Source organism: Salarias fasciatus, chromosome 18, assembly GCF_902148845.1.
Source record: "Salarias fasciatus chromosome 18, fSalaFa1.1, whole genome shotgun sequence".
Taxonomy (NCBI): Eukaryota; Metazoa; Chordata; class Actinopteri; order Blenniiformes; family Blenniidae; genus Salarias; species Salarias fasciatus.
In genome coordinates this window covers 2230077-2250655 of record NC_043762.1, presented here as the reverse complement: position 1 = coordinate 2250655, position 20579 = coordinate 2230077, and the positions used below count along the sequence as shown (strand labels likewise).

Here is a 20579-nt window from a genome sequence, read left to right as displayed (position 1 = left end):
GTAAATGCCTTCTGTTTTCCCAGGTTATTTTTCTGTGCATTTCAAGCGTTTCAAGATTTGTCAGAAGCAGCTGCAGAGGCTGAGGAGTGGTCGAGGGAACTGTCCATGGTGCTGAAAGAGAGCGGAGCCCCTGCAGGACTCCGGAGCTGCTGGAGGTCCGAATCCACGGCGGGTCTGGCTGGAGTTGGAAGAAAAATATATTTTTCAGGTGTTCTCTGGACTTAAACTGTGCATGAGCAAGAAGCTGAGGAGAAGAGGAGCAGAGAGAGGAGGAGGAGAGAGGAGGAGGAGAGAGGAGGAGAAGAGGAGCAGAGAGAGGAGGAGGAGAGAGGAGGAGAAGAGAGGAGGAGGAGAGAGGAGGAGAGAGGAGGAGGAGAAGGGGGGAGGAGAAGAGAGGAGGAGGAGAGAGGAGGAGAGAGGAGGAGGAGAGAGGAGGAGAAGAGGAGCAGAGAGAGGAGGAGGAGAGAGGAGGAGAAGAGAGGAGGAGGAGAGAGGAGGAGAGAGGAGGAGGAGAAGGGGGGAGGAGAAGAGAGGAGGAGGAGAGAGGAGGAGAGAGGAGGAGGAGAGAGGAGGAGAAGAGGAGCAGAGAGAGGAGGAGGAGAGAGGAGGAGAAGAGAGGAGGAGAAGAGAGGAGGAGAGAGGAGGAGGAGAGAGGAGGAGAAGGGGGACAAAAGAACAGGAAGGATGATGAGAGGAGGAGAGAGGAGGAGAAGGGAGGAGGAGAGAGGAGGAGAAGGGAGGAGGAGAGGGGGAGAGGGGGAGAGGAGGAGTTGAAAGGAGGAGGGGTAGAGGGGGGCAGAGGAGGGGAGGTGATGTCATCGTTTCCAGTCGGAGCGTAGAAGAAGCAGATGGCTGCAGCGTCCTCCTCCTCCTCCTCCACCACCTCCTCCTATCCCTGCACTCTCGTCTCCATCTCCACCTCCAACATCGGCCTCGGCATCAGGACTCATCGAGGGCAGCGACTGACGAGCCGCAGAGCGCCGGTTCCCCCCGGTAGGGAGGAGGAAAGCAGCGGGGAAGCCCTCTCAGCACCGGGAGAATAAAGCCGTGATATGGAGCGAACCCCCGGAGCAGGCTGGCTCTCCCATTTCACCTCTATTCTGGATGATGAGCAGGCGGCCGTGTGGAGGAGCTAGTCCTGCCCAGAAAGGAGGAGGAGTAGGAGCGACACGCAGAAGGGTGTCGACGGAGCGAGGCAGGGGGACGCGGCAGGAGGAGGGAGGACCGGAGCGAACATCTCCCTCTAAGATTCCAACAGCCCGATAATGGCCGCCAAGTCGGACGGGGTCCTGAAGATGAAGAAGAGCGACGTGGCCTTCACCCCCTTGCAGAACTCGGAGCACTCGGGCTCGGTGCAGGGGCTCCACCCGGGCGGCCTGCCGGACTCTGCGGGCACCGGGGAAGCGGACTTCGCCAACGGGGAGTCGCGGTGCTGCGGCGGCGGAGGCGCCACCTCGACGTGCCTTCGCCTGGGCAGGGCGCAGCAGAAGTACACGGTGTGGGACTGCTTGTGGATCGTGGCCGCAGTGGCCGTGTATCTAGCCGACGTCGGCACCGACGTGTGGCTCTCGGTCGACTACTACCTCCGCCGCGAGTACTGGTGGTTCGGCCTGACGCTCTTCTTCGTGGTGCTCGGCTCCTTCTCGGTCCAGCTCTTCAGCTTCAGGTGGTTCGTCCACGACTTCAGCACCGACGACGGGGCAGATCCCGCCGCCGACTGCTCCCACATGGACGGGAACAAGCTGCTGAGCGGCTCGGCCTCGCACGGCGACGTTACAGCCCAGCATCACCCGGCCACGCCGCAGAGGCAGGCGTCGACCGCCAGCAAGAACACCACCACCAACAGCACGGCCAGCACGGCGCAGGGCGGCCGGGCCGCCAGGAGGTCCCCGTACTACTCCTTCTGCGTCTGGTTCGGACAGTCCCTCATCCACATCCTCCAGCTGGGCCAGATATGGAGGTAGGGCAGAGGCTGGGACGGGGAGGCCCTGCGGGGGCTGACATGGTGCCGTGCGTGAATGGATGTGTGTGAATGAATTAGTCAGGGCTGCTCCAGCAGCTGGTGGTCATCTTCACATCACAGCGGAAGATTCCCAGATCATGGCTACCAGGTGCATGCTCCCCACCCACAGGATGAACACTTACCAGTGTGTGTGTGTGTGTGTGTGTGTGTGTGTGTGTGTGTGTGTGTGTGTGTGTGTCCATGGCCATACAGCACTAGCAGGTGTACACACTTACAGTCAGAAAGGTACATAGGTGGGAAACACAGGGGTCCTCTGGATGTAGCCCTCCCCCCTCTCTCACAGAAACAGATAACCGATCCACTGTCAGACACAATCTGAACCCCCCCACCACACACACACACACACACACACACACACACACACACACACACACACACACGCACACACACGCACAAGATGTGCAAGATGAAATTGCACAAATTGCACGTTTGAGCAATTTCACGTTGTTCTTACAAAAAGAGACCAAGTTCAAAATGAAAGCAGCGTATGTTATTGTCAGAAATACAGAAAAAAGTCTGCATTCATAGATTCAAAATGACACCAGAGAACATTTCACAGTTTTTGCTCCTTATCGGCATGACAGGATCACACAGTTGCTGCAGATTTGTCGCGTGCATTTCCATTTCATTCCACCACCCCATGTGGTTGGGGAGGTCATTTAAGTCCAGTAAACTCAGTGCAGTGCTCAAGAAAGCAGTCTGGCGTCTTGGGAGCCGCCGATACACTCTCTCATAAAGGCGAAGACATGCTCAGCATCAGTACTGAGGTAAAATGTGGGGTTGAAACAATGATGAGTTCATACAAAGAAGATATAAGTGTTTGGATAAAATCTCCCCCACACCATCACATCAGCAGCACCAGCCTGAACCACAGGTTCAAGGCAGGATGGATCGAAACTGACATGCTGTTTCCAAAAGTCCCAGAAAGGTTTTTTTCTGTCTTTTATTATTCAGTTCAGATACTTTAAGGTTCAGCATGTTGTGCATTCAGAGATCAGCTTAATATTTTGGCTCCAACCAGTCGCTATTTGCATTTCTGTCATGTCAGAGTCAGTCCACTGATAACAACGCGGCATCTTCGCCCTGCTTTCTGAATATTGTATCATTTCTACACCACATTCATTCATCAGCAGAGTGTCCTGCCCCAGAGCTCAGACTGCTCAGTACTGCTTGGGAATGACAGAAGGTAAGGTTGCTTTCACGCCAGTTCACTCATCAGGCCGAGCCTGACATCACACTGAATCAAGGTTTATGTCCACACTGGGATGCACCAGTACCAGTACCAATAATAGGTATCGGTTCCGATACTGCCTGCAGTATTTTTACTCGTACTTGGAAAATGATCCCTGATATCATCCAGCAAGTAGTTCAGCTGCTCAGCACATAACTCCAACCTTCTGTGCCCTCCATTCAGTCAGCCCAGGTTATGTAGACAGTATTCACAGGAACTGCACTTGTTGTGTCTCAGATCAGAGTTTGTGAGAAGCCGTGTGACCTTCTCACAGCGTCTCTGGGAAGCTGAAATCAAAATTTTCCATTTCACTACATGCTACATGCTACAGAGTTTTTGTCCTCACACAACCAGCGATGCTACATGCTTAAAGAAACATGATTAAAGACCGACTGTTGGGTTGTTAACAGCTGGAGCTGGTGGCGGCACACAGCGAGCTCTGCCTACAGTCTGCAGTACGCATGTCACAGTGCATAGATAGACGCTGCGCACTGCGATTTGCTGCTGTTCAAGGTGCTCATACTGTCAACACAGAAGCTGTGCAGAGGTGGTTTGTAGAATCGCAAAGCCCCTGCATATCGTTTGAGCGAGGACAATTAATCAGGCCTAACGGCATTTATTAAGTAGTCGTATCGGTACTGAGTGTATCGGCTAGTCACTAAAGGTTAGTGCTCGTCCTTTAAACAAGAGGTATCCCTGGTAAATACCGAACCACGCGGCTCATCATAGAGTGCTCAATGTACAGCCGCAAAGAGCAGGTAGAAATTTCAAAACAATGGCCTTGAGGAAAAAAAAAACACTTCTAAATATCAGACACAGAGAACCCTGCACTGGTAAAAGGTATATCCGGATGTTTAGGGCGTGCATGGTAGTTTGTTGGAAAATGGAACACAGAATAGATTTGGTCTGAACATGAGATAGTCAGCTTTAGCTATTATTAAATACACACATTTGAACTCAGTTATCTAAACAATGACATCAAGCGGGAAACAAGACATTCAGTAAAGCAATCATGTATTCACAACCGGTAAACTGAGTAGTAATCAAACCAACCAACAGAATCAGAGTAACGGTTATTGATGTCAAATGAACGAGAAAAGACAGGTTTTGCTGATATTTGTTTATTATGTTGATTTGAATTTATATAAACAAGCTAAAGATGACAACAGTTGAATTATGATGATAAAGGTTGTGACAGTTGCAGACTATAAATTATAAATGAACTCTAGAAGAGTTCTGATTATGTTTTTTACCTGTGGGTTTCAGACAGCCATAACAAGAAGATCATTTGATATATATTTAAAAAAAACTCATAGAAGGTTTGGTATTAAATTGAAATGTATGTTGTTTAAGGCAACATTTAAACAAGCTTAGAAGAAACCCTTACAATTATCACACACACACACACACACACATCCCTGAGACATTGCAGACGGAGTCAGTTCTGTTTATTTTCTTGTATTTGTTTCCAGAGCTCTTTTTCTTGTCAGGTTTAAACAGAATCGTCCGGATGCTTCTCGTGTGGGGTTTGTTTTGTAGTCACATCACTGATACGTCATTTCGTCTCGGTTTGAGTGTGTGCTGACCAGAGATCAGCTCACACAGCGCCAGTCCTCCTCCTGTCAGTGGATGAGCTGCTGTCGCTGACAGCCCTGTCTCATTGCGTTAATACACTCGATCCATGATCTATTAGCTGCGGTTTGGCCGCAGGGCTTCGGCGGATTTATGGAGCGTTTGGCAGCCGCGGGTAAACAACTACTACAATTACCCATTGTAGTGAAGGAGAAGAGGTCGCTGATCTCTGTGTTGTCACTGCGATGGACTGGCAACCCATTTATGGTGGACACTCCCTCTGATCAGTCAGTTCCAGCGATGAGTACCAAGAGTCTGCACCGGTCGCTCAGCCTGAGTCGGACTTCTATACGTTCATCAGCTGCTGTCAAACCATAGCCTGGGGTCATATGGGGCTGCTCGGCCTGGGCGTGTCCCACACTCTGCTCCAGCCTGGTGAATTTGATCTCCTCTGTGTGACGATTACACAGCAAGAAACGTGGGAACAAATGTGTTTTCAGTTCAGTTGCAGTTTCACTTTATTTCAGTCGTGTTCACAGATATCGACAACAGTATAAACACTTTAGTCACCATGAGACACAGGCTTCAGCTGAAGCCGACTATCTTCCTGTCCTTGTTTTGTCCAGCTCACCGTTCATTACTGAAAGTAGCAAAGGAAGTCCACAGAATCACGGAATCGGGGAAGTAATGGTTTAACTTCATGGTTCTTAGGAAATACAGTAAATTGAAGAAGGACTGACTGTTGCTGATATATTTTAGGAAAGTGTCTCTGAGGTGGCTCAGTGATTCAGCGGCTCGCATTGTCGTTTAATTTGCTGAGTTTTTTAGGTGTCAATAATACATCAGAATGTGATTGGCTGATGATATTGTCACTCAACGCTACACAACATAATAACGTTGTGTAGCGTAATATAACATGCTGGTGTTATAGGTGGGATGACTCGACCGAAGTTCTTAGCTCACTTTTGAATACATGTTTTAGACAGCAGGACAGCTCAATAACTGTATAAATGCTGTGCTGTATGTCAAGTCAGTTTTGTTGACTTTTCACTTCAGTGCTTCATTCAAGACACAAACATTTAGCAATCATATTCTCTTTTTTTTCTTCTAAATTTCTGCATCACATCCAAGGAGTCTCTGGTTCGATAGAGTCGGAGGTGAATGATTGATCATGTGACTGGAGCCTGGATGTTTCAAATCCCACGTGACAACACTGACACACCTCAGCTGGGAGGAGTCCTGCATTATTCAGAGTCTTTGTGCCAGCAGGAGAGGGGGGTCGACAGATCGGATCTCTCCGTCTGCTGCAGGTTAGGACAGACTCTCACGCTATTTCACCGCCACAGACAAGTTTCCAGCATTACAGTGGGACTGTGAGTTTTCCTACAAACCATAATCCCTCAGTGTTATTGAAACTAGTTTGAGGATGTTCTGATCTTCTGTTAAAATCAACTACTCTTCGTTTTTTTTCATCATGCTGCTGCTGATCATGAACTCTGTTCATCACCAGACGTATTAAAACAAGCAAAAAATGGATGCAGATGCACAAAATATTGCACAGTATTGATTTTGTGCTTTTGGCGCCATGGATATTGTACAAAACATATTAGAAAGTCCATAAAACATTTGTGTTGTTTATGATTGGGTCTTCTAATGTCACATCCTGTTCACTCACAACTTTGTGTTTGCTTGCTTTGTTTTTCTGTTTTTTTTTTGTATATGATTGCATTTCCACCTTGTTGTGGTTGTTTTCTGTTGATAAAGTTCCTGTGGTATCGTTTCATGGCTTGTCATTCTCCTCATGTCTCCAGTTGTATTTTCTGTGCTTTTGCCCCAGTGCGTCTCCCTCCAGTCTTCGTTACCTGCCGTCACATTTGTGAGATTCTCCCCCTGCTAATTAGACATGCCACGTTTGTTGTCCTCTGTCTGCGTTGGATTCCCAGATGACAGTCCTGTCATGGAGACTGATTTATTATTAGATCAGTCTGTTTCAACCTGTTTTGTGCCATGGTGCATTTTTTACAGTCAAAATATGTGGCAGCACACTGTCGATCAAAAAAGTAACAGGATGACACATTGTAGCTTAATACAGCTCATCTCATGACAATATTTAGATTTTTTTTTTGTACAGATTCTATTCTTACAAATATATTTAAGTGTAAAATTATGTAGTAAAAGTATTTTATTGATACAAAAAATGGGACAAATATGATTTCTGAATTTACTCAGCGTGGAGCCAGGGCCTGGGGTTCACCGAGCAGCAGTGTGGACATCTTGTCATTTCTGGATGAGGGGGAACGTGCCAGGATGTTGTTGATAGAGGTGCACCTTTGAACAGAATGCATTTAGACTGTGTGCTTGTGAGTAGGTTTTCATTTTAGACTCGTGTTTGTGCCTTGAGTTCTCACAAATGCTGAAATCTATCCGGCAGGTCAGCCAGCCTCACTCCACTCAGAACTTTCAGTTAACTTTGCATCACAGCACATTTGATCAGACAGAAACATTCAAAGGTTTTCCTGTAGCTCATATCCACTTGATCAAGTGAGAGCAGTCTGACTTCAGCTCCCATTTCTTCACATAAAGATGCAAATATGCGGCTTTTGAATGGCTTTGGCTTTACCAAGTGTAACATCACCCAACACACGAGCTACGTCTGCTGATACAAAGTCACTGAACAAAGCCAGATATTCCACTTTAGCTGTGAGAGCAGGACACGTTCACATATCTTAAGGTGTTTGTTTGCCAACACTGGTCTTGCCGCTGTTGTAGCAGTGCAGTGAACTCTTTCCTCAACAAGCTTTGTGTCATGATACAACCTCTGCAGCTGCTCCTCACCAGACAGGCTCCAGACTGCAGCTGTTCGTGTCCCAGCAGGCAGTCCAGACTCCTCCACACAGTCCTCCTGATGCTGCTCTGAGCTGCTGGTGGCTGCTGGAGCCTGAGCCTGTTGGATGTGTTGATGTTGGCAGGCTAGCTACAGGTGGGACCTGCTGGTGTTGCCAAACTAGCTGTTGGATGCTGGGCCTGGTGGTATCCAGCTCGCCGCTGATGGAACTTGCTATCAATGGAAATCACTTGCTGCTGCTGCTGCTGCTGCTGCTGCTTGCAGCCTTTGCTGCACCCCACCTTGGCTGCTGCTCCATCTGGTCAGACACACAGTGCACGAATCCTCTTTGTTCAAGATGTTCTTATGTGACCTGGAAAATTTCCCCTTTTTTTGGCAGAACTTTAGGAGACAGTCGTTGTCATAATGTTGCTAAAACATGGTGCACACTTTGCTGGGGCATTCAGGGGAGTGGTGCTGAACTCTGCTGCTAACTTAAAGTGTTTTACTCATTGACTCGCACACATGCACACCCTACACTCACACACACACACACACACACACACACACACACAGTCCAGAGGTAGTGGTTTGATCTCTGTCTCCTCAAGTCCATATATTAAGTTGTTCTCCCACAACACTCTGCTGTTCCTGATGGCTGACCTGCATGCCGGCTTGGTTTCCACTGATGTGTGAATGTAACTGAAATTGTGAAGCTCAGAGTTGAAGCTGCTCTGTCAGTGCAAAACCTCTTCTCTTCAGTGAGACTTTCTGATGCCTGATTCAAGCCTGTCTTCTGCTGATAGCCTTAATTTGTTTCAACCATTTTGATTGAGATTCATTGAACAAGATGATGTTGCTTTGTTCAAGTACTTATAAACATGATACTTTCAATCAGAAAACAACAGAACCAAGAATACAGACAAGTCTTAAGTCCATATTCACAGTCTTCACTGCACCCAGATGAGGCTTTCTGCACAAACAGGTGAAATCCATCATGTGAGCGGCTGTGAAGGGTTTTGTAGCTTCAGGAGATCACTGAGATGTCAACATTTATCATGTAATCACAAATAATTCTGGATTCTGCCTCTTTTTGCCACCTATATTTGCCAAGGACTCCTCAAAGAAACCATTAACATGCAGGAGGTTATAGATACAGTACTGAAATCTAAAAATAAGTTCTCCACCGACTATCACAATATTGACACATTCTTAGTTAAAAATGTAATTTTTAATATTGCAAAACCGTTCACATATATTTGTAACTCATCATTTCAGTCTGGCCGTTTTCCAAACAGAATGAAAATCGCAAAAGTAATTCCAGTATTCAAAAATGGTAACAAACACTGGTTCACAAATTATAGACCGATTTCACTATTTCCACAATTTTCAAAAATTGATAAGTTCCTAGACAAACATAACATAATGAATGATGGTCAGTATGGTTTTAGAGCCAAGCGAACCACCTCAATGGCACTAATTGAAGCCACTGAAGAAATTACTAATGCACTGGATCAGAAAAAAAATTGCAGTTGGTGTCTTCATTGATCTCAAAAAAGCATTCGACACAATCAATCACGTTATCTTAGTAAATAAACTGGAAAAATATGGGATTAGAGGTGTAGCTGGGGACTGGATCAAAAGCTATTTGACAGGAAGGGTACAGTTTGTAAAAATGGGGAAGCATGTATCCGAGCAGCTTGGCATTGTTTGTGGTGTCCCCCAGGGATCCGTCTTAGGGCCAAAACTATTTAATTTGTACATCAATGATATTTTTAATGTATCTCAATCCCTAAAACTCATTCTTTTTGCGGCTGACACAAATATATTCTATAGTAGTAATGATTACAATGAGCTTGTACAAACTGTGAACAGGGAACTCAATAAAATAAAAAACTGGATGGACATAAATAAACTGTCTCTAAATATAAGTAAAACTAAAGTAATGATGTTTGGTAATTCTACAACAAAGTCATTTCAGCAAATAGTTATTGAAGGTACTGAAATTGAAAATGTTTGTGAGAATAAATTTTTAGGTATAGTAATTGATCATAAATTGTCTTGAAAGCACATATTAAACATATATAAACAAAAATATCCAAAAGCCTCTATATTATAAACAAAGTAAAACAATGCCTTGATGCTCATGCCCTCTGTACTCTGTACTGTACGCTGGTACTCCCATACCTCACGTATTGTGTGGAGGTGTGGGGGAACACTTACCGGTGCGCAATAAATCCCCGAGTCATACTGCAGAAACGAGCCGTGCGGATCATACACAAGGTTAGATTTCTAGAACATACTCACAATCTTTTTATTCAGTCTAGGTTATTAAAAATCAATGATCTTGTGAAATATAACACCTCAATTATTATGTACAAAGCATTTAATAAAACATTGCCAAATAATATACAACAGTTCTTCAAATTAAAAGGGACAGTTCATAATTTAAGAGGGTATGGAAATTTCAAAATACCAGAAACAAAATCTACCCGTAAACGTTTTTGTGTATCCGTATGTGGGGTTAAGTTGTGGAACAACCTGGACACTCAACACAAGCAATGCCAAAATGTTCATAGATTCAAACTGCAATATAAACGTAGAGTTTGGTCGCAGTACACACAGTGTGGGTCTTGAATTCACATCAACATCACTGACTGTGTTTCTGTTGCTTCTTTACCATTCCTGGTATACTGCTCATTACCATTGTTGGTATACTTGGATTCAAGTATGTATATGTTATCTGTTATCAATGGTAACGCCACCTTGTTTCAATTTTTTGTTATATAGATCCAAATTAATGAATTATTATTCTCCATGTGTGTATATGGAAGTGAAACTATGGAAGTGAATTTTTTTTTCCAATTATATTAAGGACAATCGGGGGTGGGATTAAATAAGTTTTCTTCCTCCCACTCCCTTTCAGGCATAATTAAATCCTGTTATTTGGTTACTTGTTATATTGTTTATTGCTCCTGTGAATATGTTTCCTTTTCTTTGTGCATTATTGTATAGTAATTGCCTGAAATGAATGAATAAGTACAATACAATACAAAACATCTTTAGAATCATTTTACATTTCACTGGACTGCTGGTCCTCAATCAATTTTCAATCAATGTATTTTTGTATAGCCCAGTATCACAACAGCAGCTGCCTCAGAGGCTTCAAGATGTTACATTGCTTGGTAAAAATAAAAACAGTGAATAAGCATAATATTAATATGTCAAATTCACAGTAACGAGACAAAACGAAGCAACCACCGCCTTAGACCCTCACATCCGGCAAGAAAAAACTCCAGAAACCCAGTGGGAGAAGAAGAAATCTTGGGGAGAACCACAGTATGGAGGGATCCCTCTCCCAGGGACGGACAGCTTTGGCAACAGCAAGCATGAGACAATAAGAAGTAAAGCCTAGGACTATGTTGAGGACAGTCTGTTGGACGGTCCAGCACAGGAACTACGGATCCCAGAGGTAGAACTGAAGCCAGTCCGCGGGCAGGACCGACAGGAGTGTCCTCCCGGTCCGGACGGAGCTTGTTCGTAGGCCCTCGTAATAGTGGAGTCAGCAACTGAAACTGGAGAAGACTCCCCCTCGAAGGGGGGACAGCAGGTGAAAAGCAATGAACGGACTAAAGGGAATAACATTCAGACATTAGAGGACAGGGCTCAGTGCACCGTACTTCCCACAGCATTCTAGCTCCTAGGGCAGCTTTGTGGATAGTTTAGTATTGAAACTAGTATTTAGTTAGTATAGTTTAGATAGTTTAGTTTAGTTTAATTTAGTTTGGTTTAGTTTAGTTTAGACTCATCAATGTCTGTGCATGTTCTCATTTGTCCAGTTTGAAGCAGGTCAGCTACATTTACTCATCCAGTATCTCTTGGAAGGGAGGCGTTTCAACAGACATATGGTCACGTCCAGTGACCTGACTGAGTTACTCTGACTAACACTGAACTTGTTTGGAATAAATTGTTGCCAAACTTTAACTCACACTGTTGATCGTCTGCTCTGTAAAGTCAAATCACATGATTCACACACTCACACTGTCCTGGCCGACTATCGGGCGGTCAGACAGGATGGGCGACACTGTGAGTAAGAAGTAATCTAAAGCTGCCGGACTGATTCAGATGCAGCAGGTTTAGTCATGTCCAAAGTGTGTGCGTGTGTGCATAATTGTAAGTGAATGCATGTGACAGACCTTGTAAAGCGCATTGATACTTCTCAGGAGGTTTTATAAGTAAAGTCGTGTTTGTCAGGGGATCGATTCACTGCAGTGTCACAAAGTGCACTCCATGTTTTATTTGAATGTTAAAACTTTATAGGTTTGGCTGCATTGTGAAGTTGGGTGACACCCATTCTACTGGAGCCACTTTGTGTGTCTGGTGGCGGCTCTCTTTGTTGACTTTTCAAAAATGTCAAAAATTACTTAATTACTACTTGCTTCCTTTAGTTTTTTGAGTTGCAGCTGGAACTCGAGCTTCATGGGTGCACATCAGCAGAGCAGTTTCTTATTTAAGCCATCGAGTGACTTTTCATCCAGAAACGATTCAATCTGGAATCACATGACAATGAGGGCTTTGTAAAACAGACATCTGATCAGCCAGATTTATGCTGTTAGAGTAGACCAGCATTACCATGGTAACAGCGGCAGTGTTGTTGATGATGATGATGATGGTGGTGATGATGATGACGATGATGATGATGATGATGATGATGACAATGTGTTGGAAGGTTGAACATGACATTAAATGACCTGGATGTTCTTTACAGGACAGCAGTCAGTTTGCATGGACATGTGATGTAGCACACGTTATAAATCAGACTGTAAGTGCTTAAAGGGGCTGTATCATGCAAAATTCACTTTTTGTATGTTTTAACCTTGTTATATAGTTATGTTCTCACCAAAAACACCCACAAAGGGTTTTTTTCCTTCGTGCCTGTGTTTAAGCTTTCCTCCTGTTTCTGCTGCTCAGAGAGGCAGCCCCTCCCACCGTGAGAACGCTCTGTTCCCCATGTTGACGTCACACAGAGAAGATGCACCCCCCCCCCCCCCCCCCCCCCCCCCCCCGCAGGCCCTCGGCAATCAGTGTTGCCGCTTTTTGTAACTCTTTAACCATCGTCTGAAAGCAACAGTCAAGCAAGAGCAAGAGTCTAAAGGGTCTGAAGGGTCTGAAGGGTCTGGAGGGTCTGGAGGGTCTGAAGGGTCTGGAGGGTCTGAAGGGTCTGGAGGGTCTGAAGGGTCTGAAGGGTCTGGAGGGTCTGGAGGGTCTGAAGGGTCTGAAGGGTCTGGAGGGTCTGGAGGGTCTGAAGGGTCTGGAGGGTCTGAAGGGTCTGGAGGGTCTGAAGGGTCTGAAGGGTCTGGAGGGTCTGGAGGGTCTGAAGGGTCTGGAGGGTCTGAAGGGTCTGGAGGGTCTGGAGGGTCTGAAGGGTCTGAAGGGTCTTAAGGGTCTGGAGGGTCTGAAGGGTCTGAAGGGTCTGGAGGGTCTGAAGGGTCTGGAGGGTCTGGAGGGTCTGAAGGGTCTGAAGGGTCTTAAGGGTCTGGAGGGTCTGAAGGTTCTGGAGGGTCTGAAGGGTCTGAAGGGTCTGAAGGGTCTGAAGGGTCTGGAGGGTCTGAAGGGTCTGAAGGGTCTGAAGGGTCTGAAGGGTCTGAAGGTTCTGGAGGGTCTGAAGGGTCTGAAGGGTCTGAAGGGTCTGGAGGGTTTGAAGGGTCTGAAGGGTCTGAAGGGTCTGCGCTTGGTGAGTTTCTAACAGGAAAAGACGTTTTCGCGTGTCTGCTGTAGAGAAGCTAGAGCTAAAGAGCTAAAGCTAGCTAGCGTATTTGTTTTGAAGTGCTGATTGGTTGAAGTTTGCTGTCAGTCAAAGTCCACAGGGGGAGAGGCGGGATTTTCAGTGAAACAGAGCGTTTTCTCTTCCAGGTTCAGAATTAGCCCCAGAAAATCTTTTATTTCACACAAAATGACTTTTCCTTATCGCCAAAAATAAACTATTACCATGTTAATGCCATTTCTAGGGTTTGGACGAGCTAAAACAGCATGATACAGCCCCTTAAAAAACTTCACCCTGGACCTAATTGTGACCTTTGGCCTATGACCACATCTTAATCCTGCAATCACTAAAACCATGTTAGACCATGCATGTTACTGAATCCCACAGCAGACAGGTCAAAACTGTAGCACCATGAGCATGACCTTTGACCTCATCAGGTTCCGGAACAAATTGGGCACACAGCACCACACGGTGGTGCAGTGGTTCGAACTGTCATCTCACAGCAAGAACGTCTGGATTCAAATGCAGCCCGTTTTTCTCCCACCGTTTCAATGAAACCACAGAAAAAGCAAGTCGCAGGAATGTGAGGTATGAAAGTGACCCTATCAGCAGATCTTTCAATGCCAAGAGGTCTGGCACACAATGACGGTGGGGGGTATGCTTCATGATGGGTGAAATATGAGTCATTTTTATTTCACCTAAAATTTTTGAGACAATCTTTGTGTCAAGTAGTGAAAAAAAAAGCTGGTGGAGATGGAAGTGAGACATCGCAGCAGAAAATAATGTAACTACTGTGGCATTATTAGATTCAGAACAACAGAAGAGTTAAAGGGTCAGCTTTAATCATTTCCACCTGGGATAAATGCATCATGTAATGCACATAGCATTACTGGAATAGCAACCTCAATATTAGAATTAATGTATTTGTACCATATGGGCTGCTTTGAAAACACAACAAAGAATTAAAGAGTTAAAATAAACAATCTTTTGATTAACATTTGGTTGATGTAACAAATGCTTTAACACATCTATCGCATGTTTTTTTTTACTCTTTTTGTTGCATTATTAGATTCTGATATTAGCCCAGTAATGAGCTCTCATTGCAATCAGCTCTCACTGCATAGATACAGGATGTTGGCTCTTGAGGGCTGAGTTTGGAAACCCCTGCAGTAAACAACGTGTCACAGAGTAACTGTCCATGGTGCTGAACATCTCGACATTACGCTGTGTGGCAGTGTAACTGTCCATGGTGCTGAACTTTTCAACCGTAATGTTTGCCACAGTATGACTGTCCATGGTTCTGAAGCCTTCATTCATTTTCCAAGCTGCTTGTCCTTTTTTCAGGGTTGCAGCGGGCTGGAGCCAATTCCAGCTGCTTTGGGCGAGGCAGGTTCCACCCTGGACAGGTTGCCAGTCTTTCACAGGGCCAGCATATAGGGTCAGACAGCTATGCACACCTCATGCCTCCGGCCAATTTAGGGTGACCAATTAACCTGACATGCTTGTTTTTGGACTGTGGAAGGAAGCTGGAGTACCTGGAGGGAATCCACACACACACACACACACACAAAAAAAGGGAGAACATGCAGTCGCCACAAAGAAAGGCCCCAGGCCCCAATGTTTGAACCTTGCCTCACAGCAAGACCTTCTTGCTGTGAGGTGAGAGTGCTAATCACTGCACCGTACAGTTCTGAACTTAGTGTCACTGTCATAGTGTAACTGTCCATGGTGCTGAACTTGATGTGGACTTCCTTTCCAGGTTGGTGCTGATGAAGCTTCTCTTGATCTTGTTGTTGTGTGTAATCATGAGCTCAGATCAGTGGAAAACGTAGTCTCCCATAATGCAGCTGTGATGGGGAATCAGCCATAGTTTAAAGAGGTGAAAACTTTTCTGAAAACAGTCCTCTTTCGTGGGTGAAGTTCAGCATTTGCAGCCTCCCCTTCTAAATACAGCTGACCTCCTTCCCCTCCCTCCATATCTCCTCACTTCTATCCCTCGTGTGTGTGTGTGTGTGTGTGTTAAAGATGAGCATTGTTGTCGTTCTTAAACATTTTAACACTGTGTATCACCGGGCCACTGAAGTTTTCCTCATGTTTAAAATCTAACTTAAATGAAATGCAGATAACACTGACGATGAGAACCTGGCAGCGTTTGTTACTTCAACCAAACTTCATTCATATCATTCTTTTCACTCTTTCATATTTTATTGTGTTTTCTAAGCAGGCTATATGGTGGAAAGACATTAATTTTATTAATGAAGTCATTCCAGTAATGCTGTGTGCATTACATAGCTCATTTATTACTGAAGAAATCTATTTCAGTTGACCCTTTCGCCGTGGTCTGTCTAATAATCTCACAGTAGCCTCTCATTAATTTCTTCTGCATTGTCCTGCTTCCATCTCCACTGTTTTTTTTAACTTTAAATTTTTTTTACTCTTGTATTGTCACCGCTTGACTCAAAGAGTCTCTCAAAACTTTAAGATGGAATCAAAATGACCAATATTTGACGCATCATGAAGCAAACCCCCCTTCATAATGTGCCAGACCTCTTTTATTTTAAGATCTGCTTACAGGGTCACTCTCAAATACGTCACATTCCTGCAACTTGCTTTTTCTGTGGTCTCATTGAGTTTTATTTTCCTGCTGTTCGTTAACTAAGTCATCATTCCCAATGAGCTATTCTTACTTTCCTTGAGAATATTTTTTCCTACATTAACCCATCCAGTAGGATGAATCCTTATGCCTTTCTTACGACATGGAGTATTTATGTGATCATATGTAACATAGATTTTTTAGAAGCCCAAAAAGTCGGGCGTATCATTTGTAACAGTCTGAGGTATCAGGTGTGGTGGGCAGCCACGTTCACGTGCTATGGAAGCTGATGGGGGTCAAGGGTCATGCTCAAGGTGTCACAGTGGGGACCTGTCTGCTGTGGGATTAAAACCTGCCAACCCATCCCAAGTCAGCCCCTTCCTCTCCCAGTGGACTTTCCACTTGAAGTCCTGCCCATTTCTGCCTTAGCCATGCTCTTCTATCGATCAATAATTTACATGTGACTTTGATGAAAGGGGAAACAACCTTTATTGTCTTTAGTCTTTATCTAATCGTTCAAATTCATGTAAGCATAGTGGGTTTCCAGGTCAAAGCCAACACGCTCCATCTGCTGTCAACTATTGAAGAGACTTGGATTTCAAAAAAGGGAAAGAAACACTTATAAGTCTTGGACTTTTTTTAATTTCCTTCATTAATTTCCTGTCGATGCTAAACTTAACCAGAACCACAACCTTCCTGACACTGAGCATAACTCATGTCTTTATTAGCAACTGAATAACTGTCCCCACCAGGGACGCCAGGATGATCTTGTAGGAACAGAGGAACAGATTCTGGCCCCCACATCAGTGAGAAATACACATTACACACACACACAAACAGCGAGTGAGAGATGTCTCAGGTCCATCTGTCCATGAACAGGCTGCAGCTTTAATGGCGTCAGCCCAGATTTAATTTTCCAACTCTAACTGACAATGGAACTTAATTTCATGGCCCATTAGCCTTCTGCTAAATGACTGCACTGTGCTGCTGATATTTCAGAGGTGGAGACGGAGAGAGACAACGGGAATGAGCGAGAGAGAAACAAAATGTAGGTCACAGACAAATTAGCGAAAGGTAATAATGAAGTGACTTCATTAAAGGTGTAGTACAGGTGGAGTTGAGTGGACTGGAGTGGGGAATGTCTGTGTCCAGCCCGTTCTCATCACACCGTGGAGAAAACACAGGGGAAAAAAAAACAGAACGGTCTGATGCTCGTTTGAAATATGAAGCACAAAGTCTGAAAAAAAATTGTTACTATTTTGTTTTATTCTGTTGTTAATTTGATTCCCGGAAAAGATTTGTATAAATTTTAAGCAGCTGTTTCCAAACCAAAAAGGAAAGTGTGTTTTCAGATCAGACAGTTGTTGACCCTAACAGACCACAGGTTAGTGACATGAATGAACACATGTAGCTTGTAGAACTGCAGATGAATGAGGATTCACCAAAAATGCTGCAAACAATAGTTTAAAAGTTTTAGAAAACAATAACACTTGTAGAAAAAAATATATGTTTCAGCGTCTCAGGTAAATGCAAATATCCACAGATTCCAGAAATATTTCCTGTACACATATAATCCCCTGTAAACCTCCAGGGATGTGAAATCTGTGGCCCCCTGGCCACAATCAGTCCGCTCAAGCTTCAAGTGTAATCCAAATGATTTCACGGCACAGTTTTACCAGCAACTCCCCAGTGTATTTAACGGCCATTTGAAAGCTGAACAGCAGATCGCAACAATAAATATCATATGCGGATTGTTTGCTGTAGATTTCATTTCAATTCAATTCATCTTATCTATAAAGCGTCACCTACAACTCAGTCAGTTGTTTTTACTTTTACAGAGAAAAAACCCAACAGTTCCACCTGAGCAATCGTTTCCAGAATCGGATCTATATGTTGCTGTAAACTAACTGGAATGTTGTTTAACTCTAAGATGTGGACTGCAGGGCGCAGCGTGTGGTCTGACATTGTCTTGCTGAAATGTTAGATGCTTACTGGTTGGAGCAGATGCTGTTGTATAATTTTAAGCATTTATTTCTTTCCCTATTTTGAACTGCATCCTTGATGCAGCTTTAACTTGAATTTGTGGATTTCACTGTGGTAAAGTGATGCATATTGTTGTCAGTTTCGTGTTAAAATATGCCCGATGTGCTTGTTTACCTCCACTCTGGTAAGACTGGCACCTGTAAGACAAACAAAGCACACGTGCACACTTGAGCAGAAAGAGAACAAACTGCTGTTTTTCTTCTTCTTCTCCTTTGTGCCCTTTGGTTTTAGGACTGAAATCTCTGGGGAAACATTTCAAAACCTTTTCTCAACTGATTTCAAGCACTTATTTGCAGAGGACAGAATTTTGTTGTTTTTGGCTACAGCATTCTCTGAATTGTTATTCATGACCATATATATTGGATTTCTTTTTTCAACTTCACAATTTGACATTGAAGGATGTTTTCACTGAACTCGTTTTTCACTTGTTGAAAAAGTTTTTAGTTATTAGTAACCATTCACACAGCTTGATTTCGATCTGACGGTGTTGCTCTCCAGTTTGCTTGCTCTGTGTGCAGCTTTTTGAGAAGTGCTAACTGGAGAGTGAGAGAATATTTCAAGGTAGAATATTTTACTTTTGACAATCAATTTGTTTTTTAATCTCTGTTTCAAATATGATATGGGTTTGGGTCCTTGGCATTTATCCTTAAAGTTTAAAAAATAAATTGCGATGTGTTTTTCCTTTGTCATGGATGTTTTGCGCAGTGTCGTTGACCATCAGACACTGAGAGCTGGCCTTGTGTCTGTGTCGCCCTGCAGGTATTTACACACCATCTACCTGGGAGTTCGGAGTCGTCAGAGCGCCGAGACGGAGCGCTGGCGTTACCACTGGAGGATGGTGTACGAGTTTGCAGACGTCAGCATGCTGCATCTGCTGGCCACCTTCTTGGAAAGTGCTCCACAGTTGGTGCTGCAGCTGTGCATCATCATACAGACACACAAACTCCAGGCTGTGCAAGGTAACACACACACACACACACAGTGCATACATGCACTATACACTGATAGACACTACAAACTGTCTTCGTGTCTTTGACTGTGATGAAGAAGCTCTAAAGTCATTGTGTTGATGCTTCTTGCAGGAATGACTGCGGCGGCCTCCCTGGTCTCTCTGGCCTGGGCCCTTGCCTCCTACCAGAAGGCTTTACGAGAGTCTCGGGATGACAAGAAGCCCATCAGCTACCTGGCAGTCATCATCCAGTTCTGCTGGCACTTCTTCACCATCGCAGCCAGGGTCATCACCTTCGCCCTGTTCGCCTCCGTGTTCCAGCTTTATTTTGGGATCTTCATCGTCCTGCACTGGTGCATCATGACCTTCTGGATTGTCCACTGTGAGACAGACTTCTGCATCAGCAAGTGGGAGGAGATTGTGTTTGACATGGTGGTGGGCATAATATATATCTTTTCCTGGTTCAACGTCAAGGAGGGTCGGACGAGGTGAGAACACGACAGTCAGTCAGGCGCTGGCAGTGAATCGTTTCATTAAAACACTGACTCGTTTCTCTCTTGTCTCTGTGCAGGTGTCGACTTTTCATCTATTACCTGGTGATCCTGGTGGAAAACGCGGCTCTCAGTGCGTTGTGGTATCTCTACCGGTTGCCCAGCACGACCGACGCCTTCGCAGTGCCGGCGCTCTGCGTCATTTTCAGCAGTTTCCTCACCGGTGTGGTTTTCATGCTCATGTACTACGCCTTCTTCCATCCCAACGGGCCCCGCTTCGGCCGCTCGCCCAGCGGACAGGGCCTGGACCTGGATCCCACCGCGCAGTTCTCCACACTCCCATCGGAAGGCGCCACCAACTCACTGCGCTCCAACCGAGGAGCCACCACCACCCTGGAGCGCGACATGGGGAAGTACTCTGAGCGAGACGGCTGCATGCCGGTCTTTCAGGTTCGACCCACAGTGCCATCGACGCCGTCGTCTCGCGCTCCGCGCCTAGACGAGACCGTCATCAAGATCGACCTTTGTAGGAACCATTACCCAGCCTGGGAACGCCACGTTCTCGACCGCAGTATACGCAAAGCAATCCTGGCCATAGATTGCTCCCTGACTCCTCCGCGGCTGCAGTATAAAGATGATGCGCTGGTGCAGGAGCGCCTGGAGTACGAAACCACGCTATAGTTCCCCTCAGCGTCGGGGGGCTGTCCCACTATCACCAACACAGCAACGACTGTGGCAATAAAAATGTGTTACCACCAACGTCACTCTTCATGTCCTACTCCCGTCTTTGTTTTGTATCCCCTGGAGTGAGCGCCCACCCAGGAAGCCTGCAGGACCACCAGGTGATCCGGCTCAGCTGATGTCACTGGATGTTTTTATGTGGGGTTTTTCTTTTTTTGGGTTGTTACCATTAATTTAAGTTCCGAAAAACCACAGGATGGCTGGACGGCGCTGCAGCTGAGGAGCAGAAAAAAAGTCCTAAACTGAAAGATCCAAGAGGAATTCATCCAAAAGGTTGTTCTGTGATGAGGAGAGGAAGCGATCCTTCACTCAGCATGAAGACAAGCTGGAAACGGTCACGTCTGTCCT

The 20579-nt window shown here is 45.2% G+C and overlaps 1 protein-coding gene across 1 annotated transcript; it reads left to right on the top strand.

Moving 5' to 3' along the window:
* Positions 1 to 1078: 1078 nt before the first annotated feature.
* xkr4 (XK related 4) lies at positions 1079 to 20176 on the top strand. Its single transcript, XM_030115769.1, has 4 exons — positions 1079 to 1960; positions 18810 to 19009; positions 19133 to 19487; positions 19571 to 20176. The coding sequence occupies exons 1-4, from the start codon at positions 1266 to 1268 to the stop codon at positions 20169 to 20171; spliced, it is 1851 nt and encodes a 616-aa protein (XP_029971629.1). The 5' UTR covers positions 1079 to 1265; the 3' UTR covers positions 20172 to 20176.
* Positions 20177 to 20579: the final 403 nt, after the last annotated feature.